General features: G+C 40.0%; 2 protein-coding genes and 1 long non-coding RNA gene across 4 annotated transcripts; 2 read left to right on the forward strand and 1 right to left on the reverse strand.

The window, feature by feature from the left end:
* Positions 1 to 1,265: 1,265 nt before the first annotated feature.
* On the reverse strand, positions 1,266 to 13,769 carry LOC145653193 (uncharacterized). Its single transcript, XR_014119546.1, has 4 exons — positions 12,499 to 13,769; positions 4,705 to 4,763; positions 2,898 to 3,035; positions 1,266 to 2,664 (listed from the first exon to the last, which is right to left on the reverse strand). It is a non-coding gene; the product is annotated as an uncharacterized LOC145653193 (long non-coding RNA).
* znf408 (zinc finger protein 408) lies at positions 7,904 to 12,250 on the forward strand. 2 transcript variants are annotated; one of them, XM_027033161.3, is made up of 5 exons: positions 7,904 to 8,040; positions 8,645 to 8,859; positions 8,958 to 9,016; positions 9,263 to 9,534; positions 10,050 to 12,250. In XM_027033161.3, coding segments are annotated over exons 1-5 (2,433 nt in total). In that variant the 5' UTR covers positions 7,904 to 8,039; the 3' UTR covers positions 11,936 to 12,250. The 2 variants fall into 2 exon arrangements, with proteins under 2 accessions (XP_026888962.2, XP_026888961.2); XM_027033160.3 differs by lacking the exon at positions 7,904 to 8,040 and adding an exon at positions 8,047 to 8,278.
* A 539-nt stretch (positions 13,770 to 14,308) lies between the features above and the next one.
* f2 (coagulation factor II (thrombin)) lies at positions 14,309 to 24,060 on the forward strand. The gene is made up of 14 exons (XM_027033158.3): positions 14,309 to 14,517; positions 14,648 to 14,805; positions 15,058 to 15,082; positions 16,493 to 16,564; positions 17,045 to 17,150; positions 17,233 to 17,363; positions 17,718 to 18,029; positions 18,167 to 18,277; positions 22,028 to 22,151; positions 22,272 to 22,439; positions 22,703 to 22,876; positions 23,109 to 23,287; positions 23,654 to 23,724; positions 23,811 to 24,060. Exons 1-14 carry the CDS (start codon positions 14,442 to 14,444, stop codon positions 23,964 to 23,966), a joined length of 1,863 nt encoding a protein of 620 aa, XP_026888959.2. The 5' UTR covers positions 14,309 to 14,441; the 3' UTR covers positions 23,967 to 24,060.
* The last annotated feature ends 200 nt before the right edge of the window (positions 24,061 to 24,260 follow it).

Genomic DNA, 24,260 nt, shown 5'->3' on the forward strand with positions numbered 1-24,260 from the left:
ACAGAGAGAGAGAGAGAGAGAGAGAGAGAGAGAGAGAGAGAGAGAGAGAGAGAGAGAGAGAGAGAGAGCATGAGAGTGAAAGAGAGGGCGCAGGAGAGAGAGAAAATAAACATTATCAAATATATTTGAATATCATTTTTATATTTGAAAAATTAAAAAGCATTAAAGCTTCACACTAAACCTTACCACAATATTCATATCTCAATTTTGCTTCTGTTTAGAAGCAACCTGTTAACACCATGGAAGGCCATGGATTTCTTTCAAAAACAATGGAAATCTATTTGAATAATATATGTATATAAATGGGATAAATGCATGAAAAAACCCTGTTGAATAGTGCTGAATATGAAATGGATGTGTGTAGAGGTACAGAATATGTATGCAGTTAAAGTGATATTTACTGTAAAACAAAACCTCACCTGCAAATCTGCATTTTATTATTATTCTACTTATACCTTATTATTCCACTGCTCTCTGTATAACTTCTGCCTCCTCTCTTCCATCTCCCCTGCTCTGACTGTAGTACTGACACCTTATCATAGCACTGACACTTCATTGTAGTACACAAACCTCATCATAGTACTGACACCTCACCGTAGTACTGAAGTCTTCATTAATATCATTCATATTATCATTCGTATTAATGAGTGCTAAGTAGGTTTAATAAGTGTGACAGCTGCAACTATCATGGAGCAACGAATGGAGTCCTGCCTGCAAATTCTGTGCCTTTAGGTAACAGTTATTTCGCATCTATTAAAGCTATGAAAACATTGCGTTGTCCCTCTTCCTTGACTGCAATGGGATAAACAGTTTGTACTTGAGTTTGGCACTGGAGTTTATCTTAGTTTGCGCACTCTTGTGTGGTATTATATATGTTGAGTCATTCTGAGTCATGTTCAAGTCTGGCACCTCTTGCTTTGTGAGGGCTACATCCACAGAGTCTTAAACCACTGGACAATAACTAAGAGATGTCTGTCATACACACTCTCTCTGTTTCAGGTGACGTCTCTCACAACACATTCTGTCTTAGGTGACATCTGTCACACACTCTCTCTTTCTCAGTAATAACACTTCTCTCCCATCTGTCGTGCTCATGATTAAAAAACTAGAGTTAGTCATTCTGGTTAACTTCCTCCATCACACACAGTGCTCAGATAGGGCAGAATAAGTGATAGTGCAGATCACCCAATTCAAGCAGGTTTTACTAAAGCTCTGAACTCTTGCAGTGAGTTCATTTATTCATGTTAAGGTAACAAATGTAATTTAAAAAAAAAAGGCATAAACTAGCCATTCCAATTGTATGACATATGTTTAATGGAATTACTTATAGCCATAATATTCATATTAACTGTTAATAGTAGTGCTGTGTATATGTTGTTATTGAAGGTATTTATAGTGTTGAAAATGTGTGAGTTCTGTTTAATAAACAGTGTTACATATTTGTGTTGTGTTTCCTTAAAGGGCCCTTATTATGGAAAACTGAACTTTCCTTGCTTTATTGAAATAAATAATAATATGTAAATATTGTTAAAAATTGTTTCAAAGCACGTTGTTCAATACCCCAGTCATACAGTTCATATATGGAATCTAAATTGCAAAAACACTCCATTTTGAAATCAGTGTTTTTGATGTCACAAGAACAGACTCATTTACATATCTTTGCCTCTTCAGCCAACAGCAGTTTAGCCATGCCCATTTACACTATATTTCACAGGTGTGTTTCAACTCAGAGTGCTTTGTGAAAGAAGCACAATACAGGGCAGCCAATCAGAACAGAGCTCATATATTATCTTATTATCTGTTATTGTCTTAAAGGTGCAATAACGGAAACGGCCTGTTTCATTATAAAGGATAAGAAAAAAGGTCACAAAAAAATGAATTATGACATAAACATAAGGCCACAGAAATGTATGTGGACATCAAGGATATCTATCTATCTATCTATCTATCTATCTATCTATCTATCTATCTATCTATCTATCTATCTATCTATCTATCTATCTATCTATCTATCTATCTATCTATCTATCTATCTATCTATCTATCTATCTATCTATCTATCTATCCTGTACATTTAGACAGTGTTTATATCACTGTAGAGTTTTGAAAAACTTACAAATATCCAAATATTTGGACAAATATTTTCAAACATTACAAATATAAATAATGAATACAAATGTTACATATCACTTGGGCTTGCTACATCTATCATTATGGCCCTCTTCTGCTGTTTGTCTACCACTACTATGTCCAGTTGGTTAGCCATTACCATCTTGTCTGTGTGTATCTGGAAGTCCCACAGGATCTTAGCACTGTCATTCTCCACCACCTTTGGGGATGTATCCAACTTAGACCTTGGCACTTCCAGCCTGTACTCAGCACAGATGTTTCTGTATACTATGCCAGCCACTTGGTTATGGTGTTCCATGTACAATCTGCCTGTGAGCATCTTGCATATGCTGTTATGTGCTGGATTGTCTCAGGGGCATCTTTGCACAGCCTGCATCTGGAGTCCTGGAGTTCTATACAAATATAACAGGGCCCAGTACTGAGCACTGGGGGACACTGGTGGAGAGTCGATGTGGATCCTCTTCATGTTACCTGATAGGACCGTCCCTCCAGATAGGACTGATCCATTTCTATGCAGAGCCAGTCACACTGAGACTGGAAAGAACAGAGAGGAGGATGTTGCGGTTTACTGTGTCCAAAGCTGCCAAAAGGTCCAGGAGAATCAAGATGGATGATAGTTTGGCAGCTTTGGCAGCATGGAGTATTTCTGTCACTGCTATGAGGGCTATTTCTGTTGAATGTTTCTGTTGTTTGTTAAAACAAACAAACAATTTCCTACTAATTTAAATAAAATCTGTTGTATAATAAATGCAATATTCATTACTTACATTTAACTGATCAGATGCATGTAGCCTGCTCTGGAATATGGAACTTGACACAGCCATGACTGCCTTAGCAGAGCACCAAACTCAGATCCTGGACGCAGCAACCTGACAGACAATGGACAGTACTCCCACCGTGTTTATCTACACAAACAGAAAAAATATATATGAAAAAGTAGATGTTTAAATGATAATGTGGTATGGAGTTTTTTTATGTGACCTGATCGTGGGGCTAAGTGTTTTTAAATGCTGATGTATTTGTTTATGATGTAATTCAGGAGCATGTCGCGTCCAGGATGAGAGGAGAGAGATTGGGAACTAAAAACATTTTTAAGTGGGCAAGCGAAATTTCTGGAAATTTGATGTGTTAATTGATTGTGTTTAACTTTTATGATGTGTGGGATAACCTGATTTTTATTTTTGTGCGCAGGGGGCCAGTCACATTTTTTGTTTCCGCTATGAGTGCTTTGTGATTCTAGTAGTTTCTGTGACGTAGAGTTTTATGGAAAAGGCGGGGTGTGGGAATTTTTTAAAAGGTTTATGAATTGTATTGATGAAGTGCTTTATGCACATGTTGGTGACTACGTTAAGTGTCGATGAAGCCTTCCGCAATTTAAACTCGAACAATATTCCCCACTCATTGTATTTGATTATTTTTAAATTGTATTAATAAACCCGTAGTTTACCCTGAACCTGGAGGTGATGTCTGTTACAGTATCCTTCTTTCCATGGGGTTCTAAAGTTCTAAGACATTCCAGGTTACATGAAGACATGAAGACCTGAAGACACAGGACCGGAATTAAGGAAATGCGTTTGATAGCATTTGGTCTGCCATAAAAATTCATCCCATTGTAACGTTCATTCTGTTGAACCTAGCTCAAAATGATCGTAGCCGTATATAAACTGCTCTCAGTGAAACGTACGCTAATTGTTTTGATCAGTATAAAACTTACATAGATTACATCCGCTTTCGACTGAAAGCCGTACCTTTAGTTCTGCTCTGTAACGCGGCGATTTCCATCACTGTTGACTGAAATGTGCGATCTTTGCCTTACTCATTTGAGCGAGAGAGGACTAAATTAAACGGGGATTGCATCCGCTTTAAAGTCGTGCCGCTCCCGAGAGTGGCATGCGTCTCGCGGCGGAGGTGCTGAATTCTGCACAACACCGGCGTTCAGTTAACGGTGAGGTGTTGCACAAGCAAAGTCACACTACTTCAGTTAGTGTTTTCTCGTGCTCTAGATGAAAAGGCCTTTGTTAGGTATCGTGTCATCAGGTTAGAGATCCCTTTTATTGTCTAGGATCACACAGCATAGACAATAAACCCTTGTTACTGGCAAATACAAGCTCAAAATATGCACCCCCAAATACAAGATAGATTTTAAGTCTCTCACACACAAATACAGAGACACAGTCACTTGTATTATGCCATCGTGATCTGATGGCATAATTTTTTGCAGAATGACCTCAGCCTGGTGAGTCACACTTGGAGACGAAGGGCAAGTGAGGGGATTAGTGTGATTAGATTGAAGTCATTTCTATAATCCTTTCTTCTCCTTACGTGCACTGAGACTGACAGGAACCGCTTCTCATGTTAAAATTACCAAAAAAGAAAGGAATATCTAACACACAAGTACTGTTGCAAACAACATAATTTTTATCTTGATATGAGAGTGTCTGGTACACATTACCATCAAATTAAAATGTTTTTGTTAAGTGCTGAACTTGTAGCTCGTCTACTGTCGCAATTCAAGATCATTTGGGGCTTGGCAGTGTCACTGCAGTAAGTGTGTGTATGTCGCTATAGGTCCACCTGGTGGTAGAGCTCGTTTGATCCAAGCCAGTTCATCTGAACAGTAAATTCTTCTTGCTCTGGGTGAGAGAAAAAGGCACGTCTTACTTTCCTCTTGCTGTCTTATGAAAAGCTGCTAAATGCAGACATTTCTAGCTAAAGAAAAAGGTGTGCTGTATTAAGTGTAGAGTTTTAATCAGAGTTGTACTCAAGAATTAATGCACATATACGTACTCTGAGGACACCATGTAACTAATATCTTGGTGTTGGATCCTTATAGTCATTTTAAATATAATGACAACTGTTTCTCTCTCTAGTGATGTACTTCAAAGCCCATTTACATGTCACTCACTTCACAATCAAATCACTGGACTATATATTATGTAAATTGGGTAAAAGTTAGAGTTCCATTGTATACTGTGTAAAAAAAAAAATTACTGTGTTATATATATATATATATATATATATATATATATATATATATATATATATATATATATATATATATATATATATATAATTATGCCAAACAAACTTATATTAAATATTCAGCACATTTTAATAAAAAATATGTTGAAACTCTTAAAGTGTTGCCAAAAAATGTATCAAAATCCAGCTGAAATTGTTTACCAGATCTAAGCACTGTCTGGGAGAGTCCGTAATATTCCAGTGAGAACTATGGATGGAGCAGCACAGACAATTCATCAAAGTGTCATTCCAGAGCGAATTTTCTCCATTTCTGGATTGGCTTCTCCCAGTTCTGGATGGAATTCCTCCAGTTTGCAGGGAAACTCATTAAGCCTTAACAGCTGTTACAGCCTCTCTTGGAGTGGTCTATAAGACATAAAGTTTGTCTTATAGAGAGGATTAGTTATACTATAAACCCAATGTGAGGGAAGGAGAGTGTGAGGCCTAGTTATACTGTAAACCCAATATGAGGGAAGGAGAGTGTGAGGACTAGTTATACTGTAAACCCAATGTGAGGAAAGGAGACTGTGAGGACTAGTTATACTGTAAACCCAATGTGAGGGAAGGAGAGTGTGAGGACTAGTTATACTGTAAACCCAATATGAGGGAAGGAGACTGTGAGGACTAGTTATACTGTAAACCCAATGTGAGGGAAGGAGAGTGTGAGGTTACACTGTAAACCCAAGGTGAGGGAAGGAGAGTGTGAGGACAGGTTACACTGTAAACCCAATATGAGGGAAGGACAGTGTGAGTGTGAGGTTACACTGTATGGACCCCTCTTTGAGTCTTGGTTTCTCTCAAGGTTTCGTCTTCAGACTTTAGAGTTTTTCCTTGCCACTTCATCCATTACCAGTACACCACTAGCTAGCAGCCATTCACATTTTACAGCCTAGCTATCGCTAGTATGATTTGCGCCTAAATTTGCCTTGGACTTTATCTACTTGAATATTGTGGCTGCAGGCTATTTTCTTCATTTGAAATCGTGAGAGAGAGTTGGTTCAGCACCATCACCATCAAGTTTGTTTTTATTGCAACCAGTAGTGAAATGGATGCTACAAATGCATGTCATGTTGTACAGTATTTCGCTGTGGCCATGTGCCACTAAAACCTTATCCAGCTTTTATGTGACAAGCCCATAAAAAAAAGGTTCTCATTCACTTTACTAACGTTACTGGATGTGCATCCTGGGAACTCACACACCCGAAAAGCTGGCATGGCTGGCTATACAACAGCAACAGCAACAGACAGATCGGGAAAAAGAATTAGGACTAAGAGACTCACTCAGTTGTGTTGTGATTAAGACACGATCGGTAGTTAGGCTGCTCAAAGTCGAAACACCAATTCAAGAGGGAACGCAATTTAGATACAGGGGGCATCGGAAAGGGAAAGATGGAGTACATGTAGAAACTGCAAAGTCTTTTTAAAAATACTTTGTTCATACATACACTGCCTGGCCAAAAAAAAAATGGTCACCACCTGGATTTAACTAAGCAAATAGGTAAGAGCCTCCCATTGGATAATTACTGCATGGGTGATTATGTTTCAGCTGGTAACAAGTTATTTAACCATAACTGATGCAGTGAGTAGCTTCTCATTTGTTAAACAACCATGTTGAAAGACACATCCTGTGGTCATGGAAAAGATGTACATCTGTTTCAGAAGGGTCAAATTATTGCCATGCATCAAGCAGAGAAAACATCTAAGGAGATTGCTGAAACTTCTCAAATTGTGTTAAGAACTGTCCAACGCATTATTAAAAAGTGGAAGGACAGTGGGGAAACATCATCTTTGAGGAAGGAATGTGGTTGGAAAAAAATCATGAATGATTGTGACTGGCGATCACTTAAACATGTGGTGAAATCAAATCATAGAAAAACAACAGTAAAACTCAGGGATATGTTTAATAGTGAAAGATAATTTCCACACACACACAATGTGAAGGGAACTCAAGGGATTGGGACTAAACAGCTGTGTAGCCTTAAGAAAACCACTTGTCAGTGAAGCTAACCCGCAAAAGCAGCTTCAATTTGCTGGAAGCATAAAGATTGGACTCTGGAGCAATGGAAGAAGGTCATGTGGTCTGATGTGTCCAGATTTACCCTGTTTCAGAGTGATGGGTGCATCAGGGTAAGAAGAGAGGCAGCTGAAGCGATGCACCCATCATGCCTAGTGCCTCCCGTACAAGCCTGTGGGGGCAGTGCTATGATCTGGGATTGCTGCAGTTGGTCAGGTCTAGGTTCAGCAACGTTATGTGCCCAAAGAATGAGGTCAGCTGACTACCTGAATATACTGAATGACCAGGTTATTCCATCAATGCATATTCCAAGATGACAATGCAGAATTCATCGGGCTCAAATTGTGAAAGAGTGGTTCAGGGAGCATGAGACATTTTCACACATGGACTGGCCACCACAGAGTCCAGACTTCAACCCAATTGAGAATCTTTGGGATGTGCTGGAGAAGACTACGCAGTGGTCTAAATATCCCATCATCAATACAAGATCTTGGTGAAAAATTAATGCAACTCTGGACAGAAATAAATGATGTGACATTGCAGAAGCTTGTGGAAACAATGCCACAGCAAATGCGTGCTGTAATCAAAGCTGAAGGTGGTCCAACGAAATATTAGAATGTGACTTTGTTTTTGGCCAGGCAGTGTATTTTGAGTCACAGAACCAACATTAATTCAAGTAAGAGGCAATCGCTGGTGTATGTTTCTTGGAGGTTACGTAGTGAATGTTTCTGGACGGACGGGTTAGACGGTAACAACCGTTTCTGTTGACTTCCGTATTGTAGGCTTGTTAGTTGGAGAACGATGATTTTCCCGGAGTTTTGGCTGGACAAGGAAAACACTCGAGTGGCCAATACGCAAAGGAACCACAGCCCTGAGTTGGTTGAATTTGTAATCACGCTATATATGTGAACTACTCTGCAAAAACGGACCGAATAGTGAAGACAGTGCGCGTTAACTATCGTAGCTATAGTTACAAGTGTACCTTATAACCCACATTTTCCTACATTATTTACGTAATTTAAAGAAAAAGATTAATACATAGCCATTTATGTTTTACTATTGTCTGAATTGCCAGAGTATTAATGGTTGGTAGTAACCGTGGGATACTAAAGGGTATAGTATTGCTAACGTCAATCTGTTCTGCTTTTATGGTAGTTATACCTTTGCGTTTATCAATATAATGTTAGACTGACTAACTTGATTTATCTTCTGTGACAAAAAAACAAAACAAACGTATCTCGGCTCACCTGTTTTGATAAATTCTAGCTATGGAGGCGAAAGCGGTCTGTAGTGAAGCTTCACACTAAATTAGTGGGAGCCACAGAATCCCAGGCGCGCATGCGCGAGTGGTGTACGCTTGCTCGGGGAGGTCTATAATTCCTAAACGATCATACAGTGGAGATTTGGGATTAGAATTTGTTTTGTTACTCATTCAGCGTTGCTATTAACTTTAAGTCTGAATGTTCTTTCTTCATTTAGTGGCTACACAAAATAGAAACGAGGGCTCCCTGGAGAATGTGAAGGAGTCTTTCAATAGTGTGCTCAGACTGCTGCCTCGTGGGTTGACCCTGGGACCGTCCCTGGCTAAAGATGGGCAGACAGGGTTGTGGTGCGTAGGACGGACATTAAAGAATGGCACCTTTCTGGGCATGGAGGACTCAGACAGAGTGCCTAGCTATGGGAAAGTAGAAGAGGTGGAGTACATGATTGCATTTGCTACTTTCTGACCAAACATTTTTAGGATATAACAGCATAACACCTGGTTTCTTAAACATACTTTCTTATGATTCAGGGAATGGAAACATGCCAAAAAACAGCCAAAGAAACATCAGTCAAAAAGTACTGGATGAGGTATGATATCTGATAAGGGATATGATATAGTTCCCTATTTTGGTGCCCTGGATAAAGGTTAGTAGATAATAAAGAAATGATAACATAGTAACAGCCAATTCAGTTCTATAACAACAGAAGCCTTTGAACTGGAGTTACACTACAAGATAACAACCACTAAGTCACTAAATGTATGAAGACATGCCCATCCGGGTGTTTAAGTGCTCTGTTTCTGTCTGTCTCTTTGTCTCTTCTCGGTCTCTCCAGGTTTGCCTGCACTGCTCCGTGTGAAGTTGAGAGGAATGTTACTGTGCATGAGGTGGATGGAAAGCTGTGTCTCAGGACCTGTAGGGACATCAGTCCAGGAACAGAGCTCCTGGTCTTGGAAGAACAGTGGGACATTCTTCCTGTACCTGTGGAGCTTGACCAGATAGATGTGACTGATTCTGGAAAACCCCTCAAACTGGACACACCATTCAAAGTAAAAGACAAGGACTCTATTCAGCCTGACCAGACTGAACAGGGTTCTGGAGAGTCAGGTAGGCTCATTTTCACTGCTCATGCTCTGCATTAGGAGTGCCAGGAGCCAGGTGCTGCCTGGCATGTCATCATCCTCTGCCTACCCTTCCCTCAGCACTGAAAATATTAAAGAAAGCCGCTGACCCCATGGCATAAAAAGACTTGTGGAAATGGCCTGTGAAGTGCAGTGTTTAATTCTGTGACCAGATTATGCTCTGGATGCCTGGACACGTTTAGATATCTTTCCTATTGTATTATTCATTGTTAATGACAATGGAAAGTTTTTTAAAACAAAATTATACTCTAGTAATCCTCCATTTACTGGGGTCCCCAGATTTTGTGTGTGTTTTTTTGTTTGTTGTGTTGTTTTTGTTTACTTACTCTGACCTGTTATGGTATAGTAAGGAAAACACAGCAATGTGCAGTGTACAGTGTTTCCATGGCTAAGAATGTTATAGCCATGTGCATTTTTGTATCTGTATTCTTGTGCATCGTTAACAGTTTATATTTAATGTGTGGTATTTGTATCTCATAGCAAAACACCTGAAGGATAAATTCCCGGTTAACAACCTAGGAGGTCAGGAAGCAAGCAGACCTCACAGGGTGGAGAAGAGTCCTGCAGACAGTTCTCAAACCCAGAAGACTGGCGACCTTGAGCAGAGGGGTTTGTATGGGGGCTGTGAAGAGCAAGCTCAGGAGGCTGTGGAAGTGTCAAGTACTCAAGAGATGGCTAATGTCAGTGGAGACTTAGTGCAAGAGCTCCCAAACTTGTGTGAAGAGCTCAGAGGAGCAGTGAGCAAGCGAGCAAGCTCTCGCTTGGCAGCCAAACCTCGCAAGGTACACTCACTACGCAGCCACATCCATCGGCGACCGCAAGAGCCAAGAATTAGTACTGCAGCATGTCTTATGCAAAAGTCTGTGAGAACAGAGACCAGCCAAGAGAATAAAGAGAGCTCACTGCACAGCAAGGACACTACATCAGATAATAAGCCAAAGGAACTGCCCCGTGAGGAGCAGAGAGGAGGAAAGGATTCTCTCGACTCCTTTCAGTTCAGCCTGCGAGAGCGGAAATACAAGTGTGACAAGTGTGGCAAAAGCTTCTTCCAGCTGTGCCACCTGAAGAAGCACAACTTCACGCACTTGGAGCTGAAGCCGTACGCCTGCATGGAATGTGGCAAGCGCTACAGCTCGCAGGAGAGCTACCGTGCCCACGCGCTCATGCATCGGGGACAGCGGCCCTTCAAGTGCCCACAGTGCGACAAGAGCTATGGCCTCAAGCGGGACCTTAAGGAGCACATGGTGCTCCACACGGGCGAGAAGCCCTTTGTCTGTGATGTGTGTGGCAAAGCGTTTGCCCGCCGACCCTCGTTGCGTGTCCACAGGGAGTCCCACGAGGCCCAGGGTGCAGAGCCGACCAGGATCAAATGCCCTGAATGTGGCAGGGAGCTGGCCAGCGCAGGGTCGCTGAGGAACCACTTGCGGCTGCACACGGGTGAGCGGCCGTACGCGTGCGAGCACTGTGGCCGGCGCTTTCGTCAGCGCGGCAACCTGCAGGGCCACCTGCGTCTGCACACAGGCGAACGGCCACATGTGTGCGAGCACTGCGGCCGGTGCTTTGCGCAGGCGCCTGACCTTCGCCGCCACCTGATCGCACACACGGGTGAGGCGTACCTGTGCCCCGTGTGCGGCAAGGCCCTGCGGGACCCCCACACACTGCGAGCACATGAGCGCCTCCACACGGGAGACAGGCCCTACAAGTGCGAGCGCTGTGGCAAAGGGTACACCATGGCAACCAAGCTACGCCGCCACATGAAGTCTCACCTGGATGAGAAGCCACACAGGTGTGAGACATGTGGCGCCAGGTACACGCTGATGCAGAGCCTCCAGCGACATCTGCAGTCGCACGCGGTACGCACGCAGAGTGGACACCCGCCACCGGCCAGAGGCCGGCCCAGGAAGGAGATGCAGAGAGAGAGTGCGAGGTGGAAGGATGACCATGGCGAAGATGAGGAGGAGCGAGCTGTGGTTTATGTTCAGGCCATGGAGGATATCAGCATGGTGCCTCACTCCGAGGATGTCACAGCATGCTCCTTGGCAGTAGTCCCCACCGACGTTATGGAAGAGGCTGAAGAAATTACAGAACGGGTCGAGCTCAGCGAAGATGTTATAGAGATCATTGTGTCAGATGGCACTGCTAAGTGCATTGTGGTTCAAGAACAGGATGGTAATGATAAATGTATAATTTTCCAGGACCACATTGCTAATGAAAAAGGTCTGGCAGTGCAGGAACAGGCTGAGAATGCTGAATGCATTGTAGTAGAAGAGGAGGTTGTGAACAGCAGAGTGGTCATACTACAGAGTCAGGATGGACTACATTCGGTGGCACAGACCATTGAAATAGAGTCAGGTATGCAGGACTGAATATGTTTATATGCTTATCAAGATTTGGAACATAATACAGTATAACTGCTTAAGTAAGAAATGAAAATTAGCAATAATAATTAAAAGAAAATGCTTATTATTAAAAGAAAATGTTTATTATTGCTATTAAAAATGTAATAGACTTTTTGTAAGCTGTAGGCTTTTTTTGTCATAGCAGAGTTAAATGCAGTGGTAAATATTGATTCACCTCCATTTTGACCTGTGTGTCATCACTGTTTGTACCAGATCTGTTCAGGCTCTTGTACAAAACAGAACTGCTGGGAAATGATCTAATCTGTAAATCCTTTAAGCAAATCTGCATCCATGTTGTGTGATTTATTATTCAAAACATAACTAGAAGACGTAGTTTTGTTAGTCATTATCACAATATGATATTCAACGTTACTTCACCAAAAACAGACAGAAAGAGCCGACCTCAGTTCCTGATGAGGTTAAGTACTTTGTCTAATAACAGCCATTCGCTATTTTTGTGTGGGTTTCTTTTTATCCTAACTTTTAAATCACTTCATGGTCTCATACTAACTTACTCCATCTGTACTTACCATCTCGAACATTAAGGTCCTCTGATTCAGGTCTCCTCACTGTCCCCAGGTTTAGACTGTCCACCAAAGGTGGCAGGTCATTTAGTGTTGCTACGCCTTCTCTCTGGAACTCCCTCCCTACACCTGTTCGGGCCTGTTCCCCTTTTTTCTACCTTTAAAAATCTTTTCTCCCAGTACTTCCACTCACTGTGTTTGTAAAGTGACCTTGTGGCATTATGAAAGGCGCTATACAAGTCCGACTTATTCAGAAACAGCAGCATGTACTATTTAAAGGTCCACTCTAATTTTAGAAAAAGTCACATGATTTACTAAGAGAGGCTGGACATTTATTTTGCTTTCCTCACTTTTCTAGATAGAGGCCTTCATACAAGAGTAAATGCCACGCTGTGTCACACCATCAATTACAGTGGTTCTTTTTTTGTTTCATGATAATCAGTCTTTTATCATAGTGGAATTTCTCCTCCCAGGCTTCCCAGTACTGATTTGTGTTTTGGAACCAATACACACAATTTTTCTTCATTCCTAATATTGTCCCGTGCTCCACTCCCTCCTGCATGCTGAAGAACCCTGTGGTCGTTTAACTCTGATTCTGGCCTGTGGTCGTGTGACCCTGATTCTGGCCTGTGGTAGTGTAACCTTGATTCTATCCTGAGACCACAGGTTAAATCAGGGTTAAACATCCGTGCTGATTATGGGCTGGAAGTTCCAAGGTTTAAGTCTGATATACCTCTAAAGGTGGTGAAAAATAACCATGCTAAGCTCCTTTGGGACTTCCAGATACTGACAGACAAGGTGGTAATGGTGGATAAACAGCAGAAGAGGGCCATAGAGGTAGATGTAGCAAACCCAAGTAATAATGTCAGGAACAAGGAACACGAGAAGCTTGAGAAATACCAAGGGCTGGAGGAAGAGCTAGAAAAGATGTGGAAGGTGAAGGCAACCATGGTTCCTGTAGTCATCAGTGCACTAGGGGTTGTAACCCTTAGAATTGCTTCAGCAGATCCCAAGAACAATATCTGAGATCTCAGTCCAGAAGAGTGTAGTCCTTGGAAAATATATTACTAATAATATCTTATTAATAAGATATTACGCAGGACTCTCAAGATCCCAGGCCTCTGGTAGAGGGCACAAGCTTGAAGAAGGAAACCACAGGAAAGTGAGTGGGGAATTTATATAAATCCAAAAAAGATTCTAGGTGAGTAACTACAGTGTACAGCTGATGAAGGACCTCTGTCCACAATGTTCTGTTTCTCTGGAATATGTACTTTGTACTTTACTACAATTTTGAATATATATATATATATATATATATATATATATATATATATATATATATATATATATATATATATATATAGTGTCACTCCTTTGCTCTCTGTCTTAGATTTAACTATTACCCTGTCTACTAATAAAACAATAACCTATGAATAACTAATAATAACTAACCCTGTTATTCTTTTAAGTCTTTGCATACAAAGTATTATATTTTTAACTCCCAGATATTTTAGCTATTTTCAGTTCTGAGAGTATGCAGAAACTTTTCCCTCATTCCCTACTCTTCCAAGTAAGCTCCCAGGGATCTACAATCTGATATTTTCAATTTCATTTCAACATTAAAAAGTTACAACACGCCCTCTATTGCTTTACAAGATATGACAAAAAAGTGATGACTAAACAAGTAATTCACATCCACCAGCATATCATAATAAGAGTCTATGAAGAATGTTCTGGAATGTCCTAAGCCTGTTTTGGAAGAACACGGGTGAATCACTGTCCGGACTGATATGCATTATGAGGACTATGCAAGGTTGGATCAGGCACAATCTGTGCTCTGTTTGAACTCCAGTAGTTCAATATTAACTCAGGAGCTGCAGTAGTAGGTTTTGGAGGTTTGCTAGCAGCCTGTGTGTTCTAGGTCTTTTCAGTTGTAGTCACTTTATAGAATGGGAGCCGCACCAGTGTCTTTCCTCATAACTCTTCTCCTCAGCCAAGCCCTTCAGTTGACACTCTGCTATGATGGTAAGCTACCTTTTCTGGTTACATTCAACATCAAATGGTTGCTTGTGTCATTCATTTTTAAATTAATCCACAATGTCTGATGTAGTCTATCGATAAGGGATGGGAGACAGTTGCTGTTTTTTTTGCTCAGTTTTTATCGACGGTCCGCGGGCTGCTCAGGTTATCCGAGCAAGGAGAGCGAACTGGCACTTTGAAGAAATGAAGCAGGGAAATCTAGAGAGGGAATGTATGGAGGAGATCTGCAGTCATGAGGAGGCTCGCGAGGTGTTTGAGAAGACCGATGCAACGGTGGGGACAGCAACACTACCACAGAGAAGATCTTACACCTGAATACCTAAAGCATAGGACACTATGTAACTGTTTACTGTTTACTATGTAACCGTTTTCTATGAACACTGCCATAGCTTTAGTAAAGGATAGTTCCAGTAGAGTTGGATTTGTGAATGCGTCTCTCTTAAAAGGAAAGTGGACTTTATCATTTCATCATCATAACTTTGGGTTATTTTGTGTTTTATGGCAATTTGTTTCTCTTTCTTTTAGAATCAATTTTGGGAGAAATACTTAGGTAAGGCTCAAAAAAGTTAAGTGCACTAGGGTTTGAATTAAGACTGCCAAGTCAGCGTTGACCTTATTTTATGTAAATATGTGATATTGAACGGGGAGCCAAAGTGCAAATCACCCCCAGACTTTCCTGAGTAATCACCACATCAAAGTCTGACAAAGTCAGACAGCCAGTTTCAGTGCCTGGGTCCTTCTACTTCAAAATGGTTCATCCCTGCTCAACGTTTCATTAACATTAGTCAATGCCAGTTAAGTCTGAAGACATGCTAATTTGGGTTCTTAAAAACTGCCAACAATTTTAATGAATACATCATTAAATGCTAAGATTACTAATGATGAACAAAAATGAGAGAAAACTAGCTATCATTTAATTTTCAGAATGATAACAAGCCCATACTAATTTTTAGTCATGATTTTTACATATATAGCACATATATCGTGTCTGTACATGTGTACAAGACATTTAGGTTAGGATATCAAGTCAGAAGTCATTTTTATTTATACTAACAGCAGCATAACCATTCAGGATGTAATCTGTGTGAAATACACATTTACGGTATTTAGCTGATGCTTTTATCCAAAGACTTACAATTATGACTCAGTACAACTTGCGCAATTGAGGGTTAAGGGCCTTGCTCAGGGGTCCAACAGTGGCAACTTGGCAGTCTTAGGGCTTAAATCAGCAACCTTCCAATTACAAGTCAAGTGCCTTAACCACTGAGCTACCACTGCCCAATACATGGTGTGAGACTGCAGTCACTGGTCAGCAGTGGAAAAAATGATCAAATGGAACATAAGCTTTGTAAGACCTATAGTGATAGTCCAAAGGAAACTGACTGCTGAATACGTCTCTTCTGCTTTAAAAGTCAACATGGCCAAAACACCTTTATAAAAGAACCAGGATACTGTCCAGCTAATTCTGCATGCTCGGTGTCCAGGACACAACTCAAGCCTTGGACCCAGCAGCACTATCACTGTAGCATCTCCATTTAAAATCTGTCTCAGTGAATACGTGGTCTTAATCTGTCTCAGTGAATACGTGGTCTTAATCTGTCTCAGTGGAGACGTGGTCTTAATCTGTCTCAGTGGAGACGTGGGTTTAATCTGTCTCAGTGGAGATGTGGGCTTAATCTGTCTCAATGAAGACATGGTCTTAATCTGTCTCAGTGAAGACGTGGTCTTAATTTGTCTCAGTGAAGACGTGGTCTTAATTTGTCTCAGTGAAGACGTGGGCTTAATCTGTCTCACTGAAGACGTGGGCTTAATCTGTCTCAGTGGAGACGTGGGCTTAATCTGTCTCGGTGGAGACGTGGTTTTAAACAGTCCAGCAAACTGGGACTAAGCTGAGCATTCTTTTCCTGATTGTTCTCTCATAGGATGTATGATGTATGATATATCACATTCTCCCACACAGGTTGTGAAGGCAACACATTAAAGAGGACTCTGGACAGTGTGGGCAAAGTTAGAACTTGTGTAGAAAGAAAAGGTAAGGTTCATATAGGCTATTTTAATGTTCAGAGAATTCTATAGGTGTTTCTGATGTATGGTGAATAACACTGATTCAGAGACAGACATGAATATTGGTTGTAAAAAAAAAAAAAAGAAGAAATTACTGTTATGACTTAGTTTCTGAGCAGCCAGTTCACTTTTAGTCAGATCCTTGGCAAGTTGCAGAATACAACTTAAAATGTATTTGAAATGTGAAATAAACCGGTTCCTGTAGCTTACCTGGTAGATCAGGTTGGTGTTAATTACACCAACACCATAGGTATTGAGTTACAGGGTGCAAACACTGTCAGACTGATAAATAAATGTGCCACTCCACATGAAAGCATCTGTCAAATGTGAAAATGTATTGATAAAGACTGAAAAATTATAACACCCCTCTCAAGTTAAATAATTTAGATCATTTAAGATGGAAAAGCAATGTTTTTATGTTACAGCTTGGCCTTTTTGTGCTTGACAGATCTGTGCTACCATGGCATTGGTGAAGACTATTCTGGTAATGTTAGCATTACTATTTCTGGAAAGCAATGTCAGTACTGGAAAAGCAACTTCCCTCACAAAATCACGTATGTACAACTTCCTCTGCGCTTCTTTAGTCGTGGTACTTTTTTTGTCTTTAATTTAATTAATTCTGTTATTTGTTTCCAGTGAGTTCAATACTACAGTGCTGAAATTGCCGAAGAATTTCTGCAGGAACCCAGATAAGAGTCCCAATGGGCCTTGGTGTTTCACCCGGGACCCCACAGTCAGGAGAGAGAAGTGCTGGGTGGCAAAATGCGGTATTTCCCTTAAAACACTAAATACTAGTCAGGTCGTAAAGCACTAAAGAATTCTATATTCAGGTCCTAAAAGTCTCATTGAACTGCAATGTAAGTGCTAAACTCCTGTAGGCTGAATAGGCTGAGATATTTAGAGTTTGTTCTTGTGAAATCAGAGAAACAGTAATTTCTAAAGTTTATTCATCAAAACTGCACTACCAAAGAGAGAGACAAGTGATTAGATTACTAACGTTATTCTATAATAGCAGTAGTAGTGCTAATGTTTTTTAAAAATCTTTTTTAATGCCTTAACTTTCTTTAATGCAACTAGAGGTGCAGATATATTTGAACAGCTGTGTTTTCCTGTCCACACAGGTCAGGTCTTAGGACCTCTCCCTACTCCGCCGGCACAGACTATAGCTGAGCACTACACTAAGACCGACTGCCTGACTGACCAAGGGGAGACGTATACTGGAAATCTGTCTGTGAGTCTGCTTGGCTACACCTGCCTAGAGTGGAGCCTGTCCAAAGTAAAGGCCCTGAGTGTGGGGAAGGAGTTTATACCTGAAGTGTCACTGGTGAAGAACCACTGCAGGAACCCAGATGGTGATCTAGAGGGTCCGTGGTGCTATGTGAAGAACAAGGCTGGAAACATAACCATGGACTACTGTAACCTTGAGCTGTGTGGTGAGTGCAACCATGCCATGCATGTCCTTCTGTCATTTATGAAGGATTATGTTGCCCTAAAATGACTGCAGATGCCTAATGAACATTAGAAAACTTAAATTAGTGGCCCTCTGAAATGTGTCCCCTCTGTCTATAAGATGATCCGCTGGACGGGAAAGTGGAGGAGACAGGTGAGATACACCAAAGAGCAGATCTGGGAAAAAGGACGACTTTCTTTAGCCCACGCAGCTTCGGCCATGGAGAACTGGGTAAGACATGTCCACCTACATATGTTGATATTTTTAAACAAGTAATGCAAGCATGAAGCAAGCACATTAATTACAATTTACTCTCTCTCATGTATGTATATATGTATGTATGTACACTGGAGATCAAAATTAGAGAACAATTTATGAACCCTTGATTTTTCCAGAAATAATGTAATCTTCATTGGTCAACATTTGAAGGATTTTTTGTTGGGGGTAAACCATGCCACTAGAACAGTGTTTTACAAAATAACCAAGGTATTTCAACATAAAACCTTTATTTTGCAAAAAACACAATGATCAAAATTAGAGAACAATGACTGTAGCACAGAGACAGATTACAACTAAATTTTCTGAAGGTTACAACAGTCACCAATCAGTAGGAAGTGTACAGGCTGTTGCTTTGAATGACTTCAGCACATCTGCAACCACAGGACATCACTAGTCTCTCACACTGCTCTGGTGTGATTTTGGTCCACTCTTCTTACAGTCTCTTCCACAGTTCGGTGGTGACTGTTGTGGGTTTCTTGGCCATAACTTTGTCACCAAGGATTTTCCAGAGGTTTTCTATTGGGTTTAGATCAGGATTCTGAGCTGGCCATTTCTTTGTTTCAATGTTTTCAGTTTCAAGGAACTGCTTTACCCATTTTGCTGTGTGACAGGGGGCATTGTCCTGCATGAAAATTGCTGGCTGATTTGAGTGATAAACGCAAGGAATACCTATATTTTATAATAGCTATATTTCATAATGCCTATGTTCTATAATACATATATTCTATTAATACCCATGTTCTATAATACCCATGTTCCATAATACCTATATTTGATAATCCCTATACTCTAAAATACATATATTCTATAAAACCTATATTCTATAATGCATCTTTTGTATAATACCTATATTGTATAATACATTACCTTAACTAATCAGAGGATAATCTAAGAGAAAAAAACAAACAAAGGACACTAAATTTATGTATGCATATATTCTATAATACCCATGTTCTATAATACATACATTCTAATACCCATGTTCTATAATACATACATTCTATAATACCCATGTTCTATAATACATATATACTACAATACCTATGTTCTATCATGCCTGTTGTATAATACCTATATTCTATAATACATATTTGTATAATACTTATATACTGTAGTACATATTGTAAGGTGGGCTTGAACCCAGGTAATGACACGGAGAGCCTACTGGGTGAGCAACCACACTCTAATGATGGTGGGCCCATGTGCAGAACAGTTAGATCTTGGATCAGGTAAAATAAGAGGAAAAACTAACCACCACACCGAGCGTGAAAAAAGGGAGAACGGAGGATGCCACAGAAGAACGGCAACCCCAGTGCACTGGGGAAAACCAAATGAAAACTTCCCAAACCAAACCAGAAAATGAGGAGGAACTTTAATGGCTAAGGGAAGCCTTAGGAGAGAGACAGACTCGAGAGGGGAAAACTGGAGAGGGGAGGGGATGTGTAAAAACACAGACACCCTTGCAGGGTAGAAATGAGGTGTACCATGAGGGCTCACAGACCTCAATACCTGAAGTTACCGGCTAGGAACTTGGCTTGAAACTTTAGCAAAGACCCAGCACTGAATGACTGGGTCACTGGGCTTATATAAGGTCTAGCCCTGCTGTTGGGCATCAAGCCTGATTAGTAGTGTGGTTGACATGAGGCCTCCCTCTGGTGGCCGGAGGAGGCCTTGGCCTGGTGCCAACCTATACACACATATTCTATATGTTCTATAATACATATATTCTATAATACCTATGTTCTATAATAACTATATTCTAGAATATCTATATTCTAGAATATGTATATACTACAATACCTATGTTCTATCATGCCTGTTTTATAATACCTATAATCTATAACACAGTGGTAGCTTAGGTAAGGTAATTCTATAATACAGTGGTAGCTCAGTGGTTAAGGCACTTGACTTGTAATTGGAAGATTGTGGGTTCAGTCCCTAATACTGCCAAGGTGCTACTGTTGGGTCCTTGAGCAAAGCCCTTAACCCTCAGTTGTAATCAGTCATAACTGTAAGTTGCTTTGGATAAAAGTGTCAGGTAAATGTAATCCGTATATTCTATAATATCTGTATTCTATTAATACCTATGTTCTACTAATGCATATATTATTTAATACCTATATTCTATAATACCTATGTTTTATATTACATATGTTCTATATTACCTATGTTCTACCTAGGTATAATACCTAGGTATTATAGAACATAAAATATATGTATAAAATATATGTATTATATAGAATGTCTATGTATAGAATTTTTATAATACCTATATTCTATAATACATATATTCTATTAATACCTATGTTCTGTAATATCTGTGTTTAATACATTTATTCTATAATAGCTATGTTCTGTAATACCTATATTCCATTAATACCTGTTTATTAATACCTGTTCTTTAATACACCTATTCTATAATACCTATGTTCTTTAATATATCCGTTCTATTAATACCTATGTTCTGTAATAACTATATTCTATTAATACCTATGTTCTTTAACACCTATATTCTATAATACATTTGTCCTCTAATACCTATGTTCTATAATACCTATTCTCTAATACATATATTCTATAATACCTATATTCTATATCTATGTTCTTTAATACATATATTCTTAATACTTATGTTCTATAATACCTATATTCTATAATACCTATTTTCTATAATACCCATGTTCTATAATATCTCTATAATACAGTTATTCTATAATACCTATGTTGTATATTACCTATTTTCTATAATACCCATGTTATATATTATCTCTAGTCTATAATACAGCTATTCTATAATACTTATATTCTATAATACCTATGTTTTATAATACCTATACATTTACATTTACTGCATTTGGCAGACACTCTTATCAATGAACTAGAATGCTGTACTGTGTAAATACATGGAATATGTTCAGATCATACTGTACAGTTATGTTACTTGTTTTAACTAAATGTGCATTTTCACTGTAATGTTAGTCTCTCCAGAGGGTTATTCAATGACCGACAAAGTAATGTTATTCTTTCCTGAGGGTTATGCAATGACTGGGGCTGTAATGTTAGTCTCTCCAGAGGGTTACGCAATGACTGAGGCTGTATGGCCTGGAATCAATGCTGGAATTAATGTATTCCAGGTTGTACGGCCAGGCTGTATGGCCTGGAATCAATATAGGAATCAATGCTGATACCTAGAAGTGAGCAAACAAGCAACTAGGTTGAGACAAGAAGCCTCGAATTTAACAGAATCTAATGCAAAAGATAGTAAACTCAGAGCCAAAGGATACTAAATGTATGTATGTATATATTCTATAATACCTATGTTCTATAATAACTATATTCTATAATGCATATATTTTATAATACCTATAGTCTATAATACCCATGTTGTATAATACATATATTATACAATCTTTACTTTAAAGACTGTTTCTCTTTACTTTAAAGGATAATTCTGGTATTGAGGCAGCCTCAGTCATTGAATAACCCTCTGTAGAGACTAAAATTACAGTGAAAATACAAATTTAGTTAAAACAAATAACATAACTGTACTGTATGATCTGAACATATTCCATGCATTTATACAGTACATAACTACAGAATAGCGAACCTATACTCAATGCTGTACCACACCGTTAAAAGTCTGGTAATGCATTCAACTTAAAAAAAAAAATCTAACGTTTTAATGCTTTTTTTGGCTGTCAGAATGTGGAGTACGTCCCCTGTTCGAGAAAATACACAAAACTGATTCAACAGAGCAAGATCTAACTGAGTCATATTCAAAGAGAATTGTAGGAGGGGTCTCTGCTGAAGTAGGAAGTGCACCATGGTAATTACAGCACTTTACTGCACCTCATAAACCTTGTTCACAGTCATGACACTCAGTCCCACATCTGATTTGCAAACATGTAGTGTTTGTGTTATTGATGTTCATACTCGGCTGTTGCAGGCAGGTGATGCTATACAAGCGTAGTCCTCAGGAGCTGTTGTGTGGGGCCAGTTTGATCAGTGATGAGTGGATCCTCACTGCTGCTCACTGCATCCTGTACCCACCATGGAACAAAAATTTCACCATCGACGACATCCTTGTGCGTCTTGGAAAACACTATCGTGCCAAGTGAGTGTCATATAACACAAAGTGCTTACCAACCATACAAGGCACCAGCATTTGTCAACAACATTGGCAGCAAGTTAAAATATTGAGTTAAATGAGTTTAAAAGTAAAGGTGCTATACTAACATGGAATGTCTTAGAGGTCTTTTTTTGTAATAATACCTGATTAGGTGGGATGGTGGGGTCAGATTGTGGGTACAGCCCTTGATTGGTTGTGATGGTGGGCTCAATGTGTGTACAAGCCCTTGATTGTTCTCTCTGTGGCAGGTATGAAAAGGGCACTGAGAAGATTGTGGCAATTGATGAGATCATTGTTCATCCGAAGTACAACTGGAAAGAAAATCTGAATAGGGACATTGCTCTGCTCCACATGAAAAAACCCATCAGCTTCACTGATGAGATCCATCCCATCTGCATGCCGACCAAGAGTATTGCAAATACGTAAGCTAGGCTATTACAATAGCTTAGCGTGACGCTGTTCTAAGTTCTAATAAATGGAGCTTTTGTAATGTTACAATCTTAATATAGCCTATTATACTATTCCTTTCATACTCAAACGATCTTCAAAAGTTTAGACTATTCAGAGTTATGTATTGAAATCCATTTATTGTTTACCATATGTATAACTAATACATAACATGCAGAAAGTAAGAGCCTCCCTTACTCTGTGTAGCTTGATGACTGAAGGGTTCAAAGGTCGTGTGACCGGCTGGGGCCTCCTGAAGGAGTCATGGACGTCGAATCCTCAGAACCTGCCATCAGTACTGCAGCAGATCCACCTGCCCATCGTCAAGCAGGAAGAGTGTCGCAAATCCACATCCATCCGTATCACTGACAACATGTTCTGTGCAGGTGAGGGGACAGTAGGATAATGTAGTGTTCACGCCTTAGGACAGTAGGACAGTGTAGTGCTCACTCCTTAGGACAATAGGGCAGTGAAGTGCTCACTCCTTAGGACAGTAGGACAGTGAAGTGCTCACTCCTTAGGACAATAGGACAGTGAAGTGCTCACTCCTTAGGACAATAGGACAGTGCAGTGCTCACTCCTTAGGACAGTAGGATAGTGCAGTGCTCACTCTTTAGATATGAGCACTGCTGCTCACTGCTCCACTGCTACACCTGACTGTTGGTAGGATCCCAAACTAGAAACCACTCCCAAACTCCCAGAGAGTTTATTTTCTGCAGAGAAAGAAAGGTAATCGTGTGTGATTCTCTTAGGTTACAGCCCAGATGATACGCAAAGAGGCGACGCCTGTGAAGGAGACAGCGGGGGACCTTTTGTAATGAAGGCAGGCTTATTGTTTTTGCTTTTATTCACTGTTTCATTCAGGTCTGTATATATGTATTCTGAGCTGTAACCTCTTACCCTCTGCAGAGCCCTCTTGATCAGCGCTGGTATCAGCTCGGTATTGTGTCTTGGGGCGAGGGCTGCGATCGGGACGGCAAATATGGATTCTACACTCACCTGTTCCGCATGCGTCGCTGGATGAGGAAGATTATTGAAAAATCAGATGGGGCTGATGATGAGTAATGATGATTGATATACTTGTGTTTTCACAAGAATTAAAGATCTCTCTCTCTCTCTCTCTCTAAAGTACAAATAAACTTTGACTATTTCATGTTTACCTTGGAGATTTATTTATTTATTTACATTATTTCTTGATGCAACATTGTTCCTAATTGTAAAAATAGGATTAAACTACAGTATAAAGTTTGTGAACAAACTGTGCAGTGGCTTGACAAAGCTCATTATAAGAGTATGAAAGATAAGAATACGGGAGTCATCATGTACAATAGGTCTAAAGATGGATCTTTTTAAGAAAAT

Source organism: Electrophorus electricus, chromosome 23 (assembly GCF_041902795.1).
Source record: "Electrophorus electricus isolate QZ-2024a chromosome 23, ASM4190279v1, whole genome shotgun sequence".
In the NCBI taxonomy this organism is placed as follows: Eukaryota; Metazoa; Chordata; class Actinopteri; order Gymnotiformes; family Gymnotidae; genus Electrophorus; species Electrophorus electricus.